Source organism: Muscardinus avellanarius (genome assembly GCF_963383645.1).
Source record: "Muscardinus avellanarius genome assembly, chromosome: 16".
Lineage (NCBI taxonomy): Eukaryota > Metazoa > Chordata > Mammalia > Rodentia > Gliridae > Muscardinus > Muscardinus avellanarius.
In genome coordinates this window covers 68,942,475-68,955,851 of record NC_137802.1, presented here as the reverse complement: position 1 = coordinate 68,955,851, position 13,377 = coordinate 68,942,475, and the positions used below count along the sequence as shown (strand labels likewise).

Sequence of the window (13,377 nt, the reverse complement as noted above, 5' to 3'; positions counted from 1 at the left end):
CCTGACCCACTCCTCTGTCGTGACTCAGCTTAGGAGGAACAGAGGTCCCATCATCGGCTGATCCACCCTGGAGTCTGTCCCCGAGGCCAGATACCTGGTAGGTGACTGTCCCGGCATAATGGCGCACAGTGAAGATGGGCAGGGGCAGCTGCGGCTTGGCGTAGCTCCGGTGATCTCCGTGGTGATAGTGGCATTTTTGGAGGAAGGTGTGGTCCGTGGCCTGATAAGGGGACCAGTGGCACCTCCCTCAGGCTTTGCACAGACTGCCCCCTAATTAGACGGCGCCCCCTCCGTGACCCCAGGGCCACACACCCCGAAGTGGTGCCGTTCTCCCAATTCCTTCCTCAGACAGGAAGAGTCATGCTTGGGTGTGTTTGCTTGTGGTATTAGGGACTGAACTCATTTCTACCTCTGCACTATATCCCCAGCCCTTTTTATTTATTTATATTTATTTATTTATTAGCTGGGTGTGGTGGTACACTCCTGTTATCTCAGCCCTTGGGAGGCTGAGACAGGAAGATCACAGGTTGGAGGGCAGCCTCAGCAACTTAGTGAGGCTCTCAGCAACTTAGCAAGACCCTGTTTCAAAATAAAAATAAAATAGGAGCCGGGCGTGGTGGCGCACGCTTGTAATCCCAGCATTCGGGAGGCTGAAACCGGAGGATCGCAGTTCATGGATAAACTCAGCTACTTAGGCCTTCTGTAATTTAGTGAGACCCTGTTTCAAAATAAATAATAAAAAATAGGGCAGGGGTGTAGCTCAGAGATAGAATGTCCCTGCGTTCAATCCCCAGTACTACACACACAAAAATAATAATAAAATAAAATAGGGCTGGGGGTATAGTTCGGAGGTAGAACACACCCCTGGGTTCAGTCCCCAGTAACACACGATCTTCCTGTCTCAGCCTCCCAAGTACTGGGATGACAGGCCTGCACCACCACACCCAACTCTTCATATTTTTATTTTTATTTTTATTTCTTTTGCGGGTCTGGGGATGGAACCCAGGGGCATTTGACCTCCAAGCTATACTCCTTGCCCTATTTTTTATTCTTTATTTTGAAACCGGGTCTCACTGAGTTGCAGAGGGCCTCACTAAGTAGCTGAGGCTGGCCGCGAAGTGTGATCCTCCAGGTCTCAGCCTCCCGAATGCTGGGATTACAAGCGTGCGCCACCAAGCCCAGCTCATATTTTTAATTAACATTTCTCTCTTGTGACACCCAAAGGGCACACAGATCTACCTTCCTTCCTTCCTTCCTTCCTTCCTTCCTTCCTTCCTTCCTTCCTTCCTTCCTTCCCTTAACAGCTTCCACATGTAGAACTGTGGGCAGGGTCTCTGGACCCCATAACTCCCCAGGAGTTCCTGCTGGCTCCAGCCTGGCCGCCCAGGGCCCCCACTCCCATTCTCCAACACCGAGGCGACCACCAGCCCAGCCCTCACCTGGGACAGCCATGTCTGGGCATCCAGTGTACTCAGGAGGCTGTGGGGTCCTTCCACGAGGAGGTCCAGGCAGGACTCCCTCAGCGGCTGAGGAACAGGCACCCAGGGCAGCAGCTCCCGCCGGCACTCCTCCTGGGAAGAGCCAGCCTTGGCCATTTACAGCCCACGCTCTGGGGCCTCTGAGCGGGAGCGGGATGACCTACCCTTGTTAAGTTTTGAATTTTTTTTTAATTGGGTGGTACTAGGGATTGAACCCAGGGGCATTCCTCCTCCTAGCTATACCCCCAGCCCTATTTTATTTATTTATTTATTTATTTATGTATGTATGTATTTAATTACTTTTTATTGCAGTACTGGGGAAGGAACCCAAGAGGGTTCTACATCCAAGTGATATCCCAGGCTATTTTTTATTCTTTATTTTGAAACAGGGTCTCACTGAGTTGCAAAGGGCCTAAGTAGTAGCCGAGGCTGTCTGTAAACTGTAATCCTCCTGTCTCAGCCTCCCAAATGCTGGGATTACAAGACTGCGCCACGACGCCCGGCTCCTATTTTATTTTATCTTTGAAACAGGGTCCCGCTAGGTCAATGACAGTCTCACTACTTGCTGAGGCTGTCCTCAAACCTGTGATCCTCCTGTCTCGGCCTCCCACGTACCAGGATCGCAGGCGTGAGCCACCACGCCTGGCGACCTTCTCAGTTTATAGCGTGTACACTGTGGCTCAGGTCTGCACCAGCCACAGCGAGGGGGACTGGGGCTGGAGCTCTTAGTCTACCACTCTGCTCCCCAAGCTGGCCTCGGGTGACCCTGCCGCGCCTGCGCCCTACCTCCTCCTGGGCCAGCAGCTTCCGGCTGGAGAAGAGCTGCAGTCGCTCACTGGCGAGGTTGTTGCACAGCTGCCCCAGGCTGTTCACCTGCAGGGCCTGGGGCAGGTGGGCAGTGAGGTGGCCAGCACGGAGGGGGCCGCGTGCAAGCCTGAGTCCTCCATCCCGCCCCTGGGTGCTGCTCTGGGGTCTTCTCTCCAGGGCCCAAGGGCTGATGCTGCAGGGACCATCCAAGGTCCTGGCCCACCTCGGCCCTGCCCAACCACACACGTCCAGCCGACCACCATGCGCCTCGGGGCTGTGGTCAGATCCAAATCCCACATCCTCTTAAGCAGAGCTCCAAGCTGCCGCCCCAGAAGCCTTCTGGCCTCCTCCTGGAGGAATAGGGGCCTTCCTCTGTGTGACCTCACTGCAGCACCTCAAACCCAGCAGAGCACCCCTTCATGCAGCCGCACACCCCCAAACACACCCACGGGAGCATACCCCTCTCATGGAGGCATGGCCACCCAGGGCAGGGCAGATGGGCAGTGAACAGCGCCCAGGGAATAGGGGCCGGGGGCCACCTCTTCCTTCCCCTCTGGCTTGCTGCCCCGAAAGATGGATCTTCTAAAAAGGGGTGCAAGCCGGGTGTGGTGGTGCACACTTGTAATCCCAGCATTTGGGAGGCTGAGACAGGAGGATCGCACAGGTTCAAAGCCAGCCTCAGCTACTTAGTGAGGCTCTTAGCAATTTAGTGAGACCCTGTTTCTAAATATAAAATAGGTCTGGGATTATAGCCCAGAGGTAGAAAGCCTCTGGGTTCCACCTCCAGTACCACCAAAATCAATCAATCAATCAATAAAAAATAAATAAAACGGGTCGCAAGCCGGGCGTGGTGGTACACACTTGTAATCCCAGCATTTGGGAGGCTGAGACAGGAGGATTGTGGTTCCCAGCCAGCCTCAGCTACTTAGTGAGGCCCTCTGCAACTCAGTGAGACCCTGCTTCAAAAATAAAGAATGAGCCGGTGTGGTGATGCACGCTTGTAATCTGGGAGTGTAGCCCGGAGGTAGAAGGGTTTCCAGGAACCCCAGTACCACCAAAATAAATAAATAAATAAATAACGAAAAATAGGGTTGAGGGTGTAGTTTGGAGGTAGAATGCCTCTGGGTTCCATCCCCTGTACCACAAAAATAAATAAAATAAATAGAAAGGGATGCAGAGTTTGTGACATCCCAGGGAGACCTGGAGGGCTCGCTTTCTTCTCTCTCGCTTTTTGTTTTGTTTTGTTTTGTTTTGTTTGGTACTGTTTTGTTTTTGCTACTGGAGAATGAAACTCTGAGCTACCCACTCAGGCTTTTTTTTTCTTTTCTTTTTTCCAGTACTGAGGATGGAACCCAGGAGCATTCTACCTCCAAGCTGCACCCTAGCCCTATTTTTTTATTCTTTTTTTTTCCAGTACTAGAGATGAAGCCCAGGAGCATTCTACCTCTGAGCTACACCCCTAGCCCAGGGTCTCACTGAGTTGCAGAGGGCCTCGCTAAGTAGCTGAGACTGTGTGAACCGTGGTCCTCCTGTCTCAGCCTCCCAAGCGCAGGGATTACAAGCGTGCGCCACCACGCCTGGCTTTTCTTTCTTTCTTTCTTTCTTTCTTTCTTTCTTTCTTTCTTTCTTTCTTTCTTTCTTTCTTTCTTTCTGTGGTACTGGGGTTCCTGGAAACCCTTCTACCTCTGGGCTACACTCCCAGACCTATTTTATACTTTTTTATTTGGAAACAGGGTCTCTTAAGCCAGCACATGCGGCTGGCTTCGAACCTGCACGATCCTCCTGTCCCTGCCTCCCAAGTGCAGGAATTACAAGCGTGCGCCACCACACCCGGCTTATTCTTTATTTTTTTTAATTAATTTTTTTTTGGCAACTCTGGAGATGGAACCCTGGGGCATTCAACCTCCGAGTTATACCCCCTGCCCTATTTTTTATTCTTTATTTTGAAACAGGGTCTGACTAAGTTGCAGAGGGCCCCACTAAGTAGCTGAGACTGTCTGCAAACCGCAATCCACCAGGTCTCAGCCTCCCGAATGCTGGGATTACAAGTGTGCACCACCACGCCCGGCTTTATCCTTTATTTTGAAACAGGGTCTCACTAGGTTGCTGAGGGCCTCACTAACTAAGTAGCTGAGGCTGGCCATGAACCTGCGATTCTCCTGTCTCAGTCTCCCAAGTACTGGAATTACAAGTGTGCACCACCAGGCTCGATGTAATCCCAGCCCTTTTTATTTTTTATCTTGAAACAAGATCTCCCTAAGTTTCTGAGGCTGGCCTTGAACCTGCGATCCTCTTGTCTCAGACTCCTAGGTCCCCAGGTTACAGGTGTGCACCGCCATGCCTGCATTTCCCTCCCCTCTTGATGTGAGTGGGTGAGGATGTGGGCAGGCCCGTCTTGGGGTCTCTGTAAGGCCAAGACAGGGCAGCGGTGCGCACGGCCCTCGGTCCCTGTCCTGCTCTGCAGAGAGAGGGCTGATCTCAGGTTGATGCAGAGGTCACAGAGCTAGTGGGCGGCTCTGGGGCTGGGCAGGGCTCCAGCCTCTTCCAGAGAGAACCAGGAGGGCTCATGACCCCGGCTGTCCAGCCAGGAACCAGAGAGAGAGAAGCAGAGGGGCTGCTTGGGAATGAACCTCCTCCTCTCCATGACATGCCGCTGGAGAACCCCGAAACACGCAGCGAGAACCCTGAAATTCCCCACCAACCTCAACTAGACTCTAAATTCCCAGAGGGGAACCTGGTTCCTCTCCCTCCCTGGAGCAGCCACCCCAGAGGAGCAGAAGGGGCCGGGTGGGCAGGTGGTTCCGAGGGGAGGGGACCCCCCAGAAATACATTGGTTAAGACAGCACCCCCGCCCGAGGCCCCATCCCAAGAGGTGACCTCAAAGCCGAAGGCGTCTACCACGGTGAGGGTGCCCACGCTGCCTCCAGCCCCTGGAGGCGCCAACTGCGAGTTGATTCTCCTCAGAAGCCAGCTGAAGAGCTTTGAGTACAGGGCCTTGGCCAGGGCATCCCTGAGGGCACAGTTAATGAGCCCAGCAGAGCTGAGCCCCGGGCCTGGCCCCGCTGCCCCGGGCCCCGCCGCCGCCACCTGGCATCGATGGCGCCTTCCACCGGCAGGGACCTGGACACCCGGCCGTAGGGCGTTTCCTGGAGGGCAGAGGAGTTCATGGGCTGTCAGGCCGGTGGCCCTTCCAGGTGGTTCCCCCTGCTCCCCAGGACCCTCGGGCTCACCATGACCCTCCTGGTGACAGCCCCTTCTAGGCGCTCTGGCGGCACCCGCAGCAACCGGGCCGCTGTGTGGATCTCAGCCCAGCTAGACACAGCAGCCACCTCCTGGGACTCCCGCTGTACAGAGGAAGGGACTTGTGCCCCGGGGCAGGGACAGGAACTTGCTTTGTGAAGCCAGCGGCCTCATCACCCGCAGGGACAGTAGCACATGGGGTGAGTTGGGTCGTGGGGAGCCAGGCTCTGGGTCTGAGGGCCCGCGTGCAGGCCTGGCTTCCCTCCTCACTAGCTCTGGCGAGTCCCTTTCCCTTCGGAGCCTCCTCACCCTATCACCAAGGAGGAAACGGCAACCCTCAGGGGTTGTCAGAGAACTTAGTTAGAAAGTATGCATCGAGCTGGACATGGTGACTCACGCTTGTCATCCCAGCGTTCAGGAGGCTGAGACAGGAGGATCACGGTTTGAGGACAGCCTCAGCTACTTAGTGAGGCCCTTTGCAACTCAGTGAGACCCTGTTTCAAAATGAAGAATAAAAAAATAGCTCGGAGGTAGAGTGCCCCTGGGTTCCATCCCCAGTATCACACTCTCAAAGGCATCAAGTAATTTCCCAGGGCTAGGCACAAAATAGCTGCTCAGGGAATGGCAGGTGCCCTTGGGGATGGCGGCTGAGAGCAATGGGCTTGGGAGGAGCACAGACGCCCGGGCCGGGTTTTCTCATCTGCGCATTGGGCAGGGCCTGTTTCCAGGGCTTTGTAGTCTCCCGTACATCACTGCCAAAGTCCCAGCTGTGCAAACCGCCACCACTAACCCAGCTCACCAACCCTGGTCCCCACCAACCCTGCCCACAAAGGGAGCCCACCTCTGAAGAAGAAAAGCAGATGTTGCCCAGCTGCAGGATGGCGGCCAGCACGGCCCAGACTGCAGCCAGCTCCTCGGGGCACAAGCCCAGCACCTGCAGGGCCTTCACCAGCCCCACAAAGTCCAGGGCATCCTCCTTCCCCCGCAGGCGGCAGGCCTGGCCCTAAAGGGCACAGCAGGGCTGAGCGGCAGGCCTGGCCCTCCCGTCATCCCCGGACTCCTCAGACCTGGGGCTGAGACTGCCCTCCGCCCTCCGCCCTCCACCCTCTGCCCTCCGCCCTGCACCACGGGGGCCTTGTCCCCACCTGGTTGAGGTAGTAGTAAGTCTCCGGTCCCTGTAGGGAGAGCTGCTCCTGCTCAGTGGTATCCAACCCTGCCAGTAGCTCATAAAAGACATGGAAGCTCCGCTCAGCCTGGGCCTGAGGGAGGGCTGATTTAGGGGAAGCCGCGCCTGGAGGCCATGGCCCCTCCTTCTCTCCTTTCGGAGCTGGGAAGAGGTGAGTAGGGGTGGCCCTTACCTGAAACACCACTCTGGAGGTCTCAAGCAGATAATGCGACACGGAGGATCCCACAGTAACACCACTGTGGGCACACGAGGTGCTGTGGGTGCCCAGGGCACGCACCCGGGGGCCGGGGCTAAGGGGATCAGCCTCAGGCTCCCAGGAAGGTAACCCATGACAGGTGCCACTGTGCCCACCTGAGCCCCCGCCACTCACTGCTGCAGGAAGATGCGGAAGACCTGGCCGAAGCGACTGGCGTTGGCATTGAGGATGGTCTTGGCGTGCCCAAAGCTGCTGAGCACAGGCAGCAGGTCATCCAGCTGTGGGGTGGGGTGGGGCGCTCAAGCATCCCTGAGATGACAGTGGTACCCACTGGGGCTTCTCTATGGCCGCTGGCTGTGCTGGGCCCATCAGAGCGCCCGCAGCAGGCAACGTCCAGGGCTAACCCCACAGAAGCCAGAAGCTTGCAGACCACTCTCTTCGTAGCGCAAAGGAGAGACACGATCCTTCTTGGACCCCTGGGAAATGACCAGGTGCCCCCTGGAGGGAGGCACCCAGCCTGGCCTCACCTGGCACCCTCTGTTCCTGGTTCCCTGCTGTTCCAGGCTGCTTAAGAACTGCAGGATCTTCTTGGCCGCTTCGGTCTTCCCGGAGCCGCTGTGCCCACTGTCGGAGGGAGGAGCCAGGGATGGGTGGGAGCCGCAGCGTCTCCAGGAAGCGGCTCCTGCAGCTGCCCTGCTGAGCCCAGGCCAGGGGGGGGTGATGGGCCACCTGGAAGTGACACCTACCCTGGGCGAGGCCCCCAGAAACATGGAGAGACAGACCAGGGGCATGGAGAGCAAACAGAGACATTCCTCTCCAGGGGCATGTGTGACTCGGGAGAGGGCCCGGGTAAGGTCCAGAGCTGCCACCCACCGGGCGCCGCCGCCCGCTGGCCCTCAGGGTGGCCCGTGGGCCCAGCCAGGCAGGCAGCCAGGATTCACCTGAGGAGAATGCAGGGGTCCTGCCTCGCCTGCTGAAACCGGTTATAGGCTGCAGCCACGATGCTAAAGACATGTCTGGGAAGATGAGAAGGTTCAGGGATGGGCCTCTAGGGCGGCCCTGGGTGTAGCTGGGGTGTGCTGACACCTGGCTGCCTTTGGAGGTAAGCACAGGGTCAGAGGGCAGAGTCACCTACGGGGTGGTGTTGGGGGCCTTCCCAGGGTGGAAGCTTGCCAAAACCTCAGGAGAGTAGAGAGGCAGAGACCGGTGGGGGTTCAGAGCCAGCAGGAGGGGCCCCCCAAACGTCTGGGAAAGAAAGCACAAGCTCTTATTAGAATATGGAGGGAGGGGGAAATGCAAATGGGGGGTCTTCAACGCTTCCCAATCTGGCCCCTCTGGCCCCGCTCTGCAGGGTCTCAGGCAGAGAGGGCTCAGCACCCAGCCCAGGGGCAGGGAAGGAGACCCCTAAGGGTGCCAGGGAGCCCTCCGCCCACCACCCCCGCCTTGTGGCCCCCCATACATAGATACGGCCCAGGTGGAACCTCTTCTTGAGACACGACAGCACTGAGCTGTTGCACACCAGCCTGTGGGGAGGGCAGGGTGGAGGGCTGGCTATGCCACTGGCCTCGGGGACCCCGGGGCAGGCCACCCAGCCTCCCAGAGCCTTAGCCATAAAAGAGGTGGGCTGTTCAGTGCATTCCCCATTCTATGGGGGGGCTTCAAGCAAGACGGGCCCGACCCAAAGGGAAGCTTTGTGCTGATTCATAAAAGAAATCCCTACAAGGGACACCTGACTGTCAGCCCCCAAGGACCCTTCCAGCCAGAAACCCTTTATTATCATTTCTTTTCTTTTGGTATTAGGGGTTGAATCCAGGGGCCTTGCTATCTCTGAGCTACACTCTCAGATTTTTTTTTTTTTTTTGGTGGTACTGGGGTTCCTGGAAGCCCTTCTATCTCTGGACTACACTCCCAGACCTATTTTTACATTTTTATTTGGAAACAGGGTCTCCTAAGCCAGCACGCGCGGCTGGCTTCGAACCTGCGCGATCCTCCTGTCTCTGCCTCCCAAGTGTGGGGATTACAAGCGTGCGCCACCACGCCCGGCCTTTTCTTTTTTTTTGAAACAAGGTCTCACTAAATGGCTAGGGTCTCCCTAGGTTGCTGAGACTGACCTATGCTCCCGTGACCCTCCCATCTCAGCCTCCCAAGTACTGGAATCACAGGCCTGCGCCACCATGCCTGGCTCAGCAAGCTTGTGTGGGGCAGAATCCTTTCTCAGCTTTCGATAAGGGTCTAAGCGATTTACAAGGATCAGGGTGGACAGAGAGAGGGGCTGTGAGCCAGGGATGGCGGGGTTGGGACCGGGCTGGCTCACCGCAGGCGGGCCAGGTCCTCGGTGTCTTCCAGGCTCCTGCCCTCTGCGCCCGCGGAGCTTGGCGCCTCCAGCCCCCACCCGAGGCTCAGCTCCAGCTCCCTCTCCAGCGCCGCCTCGGCTTCATCCTCAGGCTCCCACCGCTCCCTGGGGGGCGCGCAGGGGCTTCTGTCCCCGCCCAGGCGGGTCTCCAGGGTGAGCCGGGGCCGCAGCGCGTCCGCGCCCGGCCCAGGGTCCTCGCGGGGGCCGGAGCCCTGCGCCCAGTGCACGGGGGCCTGGGCCTCCGAGGTCTCGGGCTCCCCTTCACCGTCCGACCGGTCCTCATCCAGTGGGGTCGGGGCGAGGAGGGAGGCGCGGCGGGGCCCGACCCCCCCCTCCCCCCTCTCCCCGCGCCCCCCACCGCCCCCCGCAGCCCCTGCAGGAGGCCGAGCCCGGCCGTCGGCGGACAGGGCGTCCGCGGAGCCTCCTCCCGAGCCCCTGCCGTCGGACGCGCTGCCCTCTCCCTGGACCCTGGGGGGCACGACTGCGAACGTGGGGTCCTCGGCGTCGCCAGGGTCCCCCGCGGCCGGGCGAGGCGGGCTTCGCGGGGGGCTGGAGCCGCCGCTAGGGGGAGCCCTCGGCGGCCCCCACAGCCGAGCCCAGCAGACCAGCCGCCATCCTCGACGGCGCCCCCCCGGCCCGCAGCCCGGCCGCGCTCCCGCCGCGGCCCCCGCGCCCCCCGGCCGCCCGCGCCGCCGCAGCCACCGCAGCAGACCCAGGGCGTGCACCACGCGCAGCAGGCGCGCCCTGAGACCCCTGCCCACGATGGCCGCGTCCCCTCCCGCCGGGGCCTCCGCCTCCCGCACCTTCCCGCCCTGGCGGCGCCGCGCCCCCGCGTCCTGGGCCAGCCTGGCGTCCCCAGGGACCCCCCAGCCCCCAGGGACGCGCGAGCAGGCGCCCCCCGGGGGCTCGCAGGCCGCCGCTTCCCCGCTCGGCCCCATCTCCTGGGCGTCGGGGATCCGGCTGGCTGTTCCTAGGGCCGCCCGTCCATCCCCAGGCCCCTGCGGACGCCCGACCGTGTTTGTCCCGCCATCCTCACTCGCTCCCCGGGGGAGCTGGTCCCGGGCTTCGTCGCAGTTGCGGCCCTGGCTCTCTCCTGCCTCCAGCGCCGACGCTGGCCCCGTTTGGGTCCCCTCTGAGCCCGTGTGGGCTGGCTCTGCTTTGGGCCATAGCTCCGGGGCCCCTCCGCCCTGGCTGCTGCTCTCCTGGGTCTCAGGGGCCTCGCTGTCCCGGCAGGAGCTGCCCGCATCTGCTCCCGACGTGTCCCGGTCGAGGCTCCGGGGGACAGAAGGCCCAGGCTTCTTTCTTTTCCTCCTGCGGCGGCTGCGCTGGCCCCGTGGCTCTTCTGGGGGTGGGCTCGCCGCTTCCTGGGGCTCCCCACCGCTGTCGCCGGGCTGGCAGTTGTCCACAGGCGTCCGGTCCCCACGCGGTGAGCTGTCTGGCCACTCCTGGGCTTCCGGGGGCCGCCCAGCCCCTGACTTTCTGGGCTCCCTGCGGCCACCAGCCGTCCCCTTGTCTCCAGCTGTGTCGGGCTTCGGGGCAGGTCTGGCTTGGCGGGCTTCGCCGGGACTAGGCCGATGGTTCCGACCCGACATCGTCGGGTCTTCAGTGCTGGCTGACCCAGATTCCTGCTCCCCAGAAGCGGGCCTCCCGGGTCTGGTCCTGGTCTTGGGCGCTTTGCCCTTGCGACCACCCATGCTGGCCTTTTCCCTTTCCGGGGATCTGACTGCCTGTGGGTGCGCTTGGCCGCGGCTCACCCCAACTCTGTAAGCTGGCTGTCCCCTGGGACTCCCCCCTTAGGCACAAACATCAATAATGCAAGAGGGGCAGAGGAGCAGAGGCACCTGGAAAGAGGAGACGCTGCAGCCTCCAACAAAGGCCATGGGCAGGGCAGCGGTGCGCGGCCAGCGGGCATCCTGGCGCTGCGCCACACTGAGGGGCTGCTCCGCCTCATCGCGACCCCAGGAGGGCGGCGTGAAACTGGGCCTCCTGCCCCGCTGGGCAGGTAGACCCTGGTACAGGGTACATTTCATCAGTTTTGGTGGTTTATTCTTTTCCATTCTGAAATACAATTTACAAAAAAAGTACAAAGACCACAAATGTACATCTTGAACTGGCATAACGCAGATGCCTGTCCCCCCTGTAGTCATGGAACAGAACCCGACCCCCACCGTCCCCAATTGTTCCAGTGTTTCTAAGTATTTATTTAGCTGGGCGTGGTGGCGCGTGCTTGTAATTCCAGCACTTTGGAGGCCGAGACAGGAGGATCATCAGTCTCAGCTACTTAGTGAGGCCCTCTGCAACTGAGACCCTGTTTCAAAATAAAGAATAAAAATAGGGCTGGGGGTATAGCTCGGAGTAGAATGCCCCTGGGTTCTATCCCCAGTACTGCAAAAAGAAAATAAAAATAGGGCTGGGGGCGTAGCTCAGAGATAGATGCCCCTGGGTCCAACCCCCAGTACCACACACACAAGATAGGAATCCAGGTTCTCCCATAAAGCAGGGTGTTACCCCACACCGAAAAAGGACAAAACCTCAATGCCTTAAGTTTATTTCTGTGTAAACAAGCAGTCCCCCGCTCCCCCGTCTGTCACTCCTCTTCTGGGTCCTTCTCTAAGATGCGTGGGTGGGGGTCTGCTTCTTGGTTAGATTGTGGCCAAACCAGGCAGGATTCCTGAGGCCACTTGAAAGGGCCTGGGGCCGGAAGGGACTGCACGTGCAGCTCTGGGGCCTCAAAACCTGGCCAGGTCAGTCATCCAGCCAGGACCTGGGGCTCCGTGTCCAGCTGACCGGCTTGTTCTGGCCTCTTTTCCCCAGCGGCACCACCCAGTCTCAGTGCAGGGGAGGAACATTCCAGACTGCTGTGCTTTTCCCTGGCCTGCCTGCCTGCCATTTGTCTCTGTGTATCTCCTAGAACCAGCCGGAGCTCGGCTCCTACTCCCTCAGGGTGGGGGTGGGAGTGGGGGTACTCACAGCCCAGAGGCTGGTTTAAGCAGAGTTCAAAGTGACTCATGTCAGAGCGGCAGCCCTTTTTTATTTATTTATTTTTGTACTGAGGATCGAGGCCAAGAGCATTCTGCTTCTGAGGTATACCTCCACCCTTTTTATTTTGAAACAGGGCCTTGCTAAATTGCTGGAGCTGGCCTCAAACTTGCAATCCTCCCATCTCAGCCTTCCAAGAACTGGGATTACAGGTGTGTACCAGGGCACCTGGCTGAGGAGGCGGCTGTGCTAAAGCTGCGCAAGCTCAGGGCAGCCACCAGCCTGGCAGTAGCCCGCAGTAGGCTGCACCCCCACCTGCAACGACCAGGCAAGGGGTGATGGTGTGCAGAGGCCTGTCTCCCCCAGAAGAAAAGTGTGGGGTGGCATATTCACATGGGTCATTGCATGGCCTTGAGAACCGCTTGCAACCACTAGCAGTAATATGGTTAGTCTCATGGCTGGCTGGCGAGAGCAGCCATGCATGAAAGAGCAAACAGTGCAGGATCCTATTTATAGAACTTATGAATGCAGGCAGCGTGGTGCACACACCGAGATCGTGCACACGCAGGCAGCATGATGCACACACCGAGATCGTGCACACGCAGGCAGTGGTGATGGACACGCAGATCGTGCACAAGCAGGCAGCATAATGCACACACTGAGATCGTACACACGCAGGTGGCACAATACACACACCGCAGGCAGCGTGGTGCACACACCGAGATCGTGCACACGCAGGCAGTGGTGATGGACACACAGATCGTGCACACGCAGGCAGCATGATTGCATTTATTTGGAACCAGGGTCTCACTAGGTTTCTGAGAGCCTCGCAAGGTTGCCGAGGCTGGCTTTGAACCTGTGATCCTCCTGTCTCAAGTACTGCCACGCCTGGCTTGGCTTTCGATTTAGATGGACAGTTCTCACACAACTAAAAACTAACATCCTTGGACCAGTCCAGTGAAGAGGTAATAAGGTATTTATTAAAAACTCTGTTTCACCCAGAGGCAGTTAAAATTTATAATTTAAACCCCAGCCCACTACAAAAAGGGACAGAGGGATAAAAACTGTGCAACGTTGATAAAAGGACCAGGACAGGCAAGCCCGGGAGGGGCGGCCCATGGCGGTGGCAGGGTCTCTC

The 13,377-nt window shown here is 58.8% G+C and overlaps 1 protein-coding gene across 1 annotated transcript in view; it reads right to left on the bottom strand.

The window, feature by feature from the left end:
• The window catches only part of MYO15B (myosin XVB), a gene marked incomplete at both ends in the record, with an annotated part of 38,358 nt that extends 27,404 nt beyond the window's left edge, over positions 1-10,954 (bottom strand). Inside the window, 14 exons of the mRNA XM_080714128.1 lie at positions 95-220; positions 1,440-1,571; positions 2,265-2,360; positions 5,163-5,295; positions 5,373-5,431; positions 5,516-5,629; positions 6,367-6,528; positions 6,671-6,947; positions 7,082-7,185; positions 7,435-7,531; positions 7,849-7,923; positions 8,043-8,152; positions 8,367-8,430; positions 9,222-10,954. Of these exons, the coding sequence (XP_080570254.1) occupies positions 95-220; positions 1,440-1,571; positions 2,265-2,360; positions 5,163-5,295; positions 5,373-5,431; positions 5,516-5,629; positions 6,367-6,528; positions 6,671-6,947; positions 7,082-7,185; positions 7,435-7,531; positions 7,849-7,923; positions 8,043-8,152; positions 8,367-8,430; positions 9,222-10,954 (3,282 nt within the window). The remainder of the gene's footprint in view (positions 1-94; positions 221-1,439; positions 1,572-2,264; positions 2,361-5,162; positions 5,296-5,372; positions 5,432-5,515; positions 5,630-6,366; positions 6,529-6,670; positions 6,948-7,081; positions 7,186-7,434; positions 7,532-7,848; positions 7,924-8,042; positions 8,153-8,366; positions 8,431-9,221) is intronic.
• Between the last annotated feature and the right edge of the window lie 2,423 nt (positions 10,955-13,377).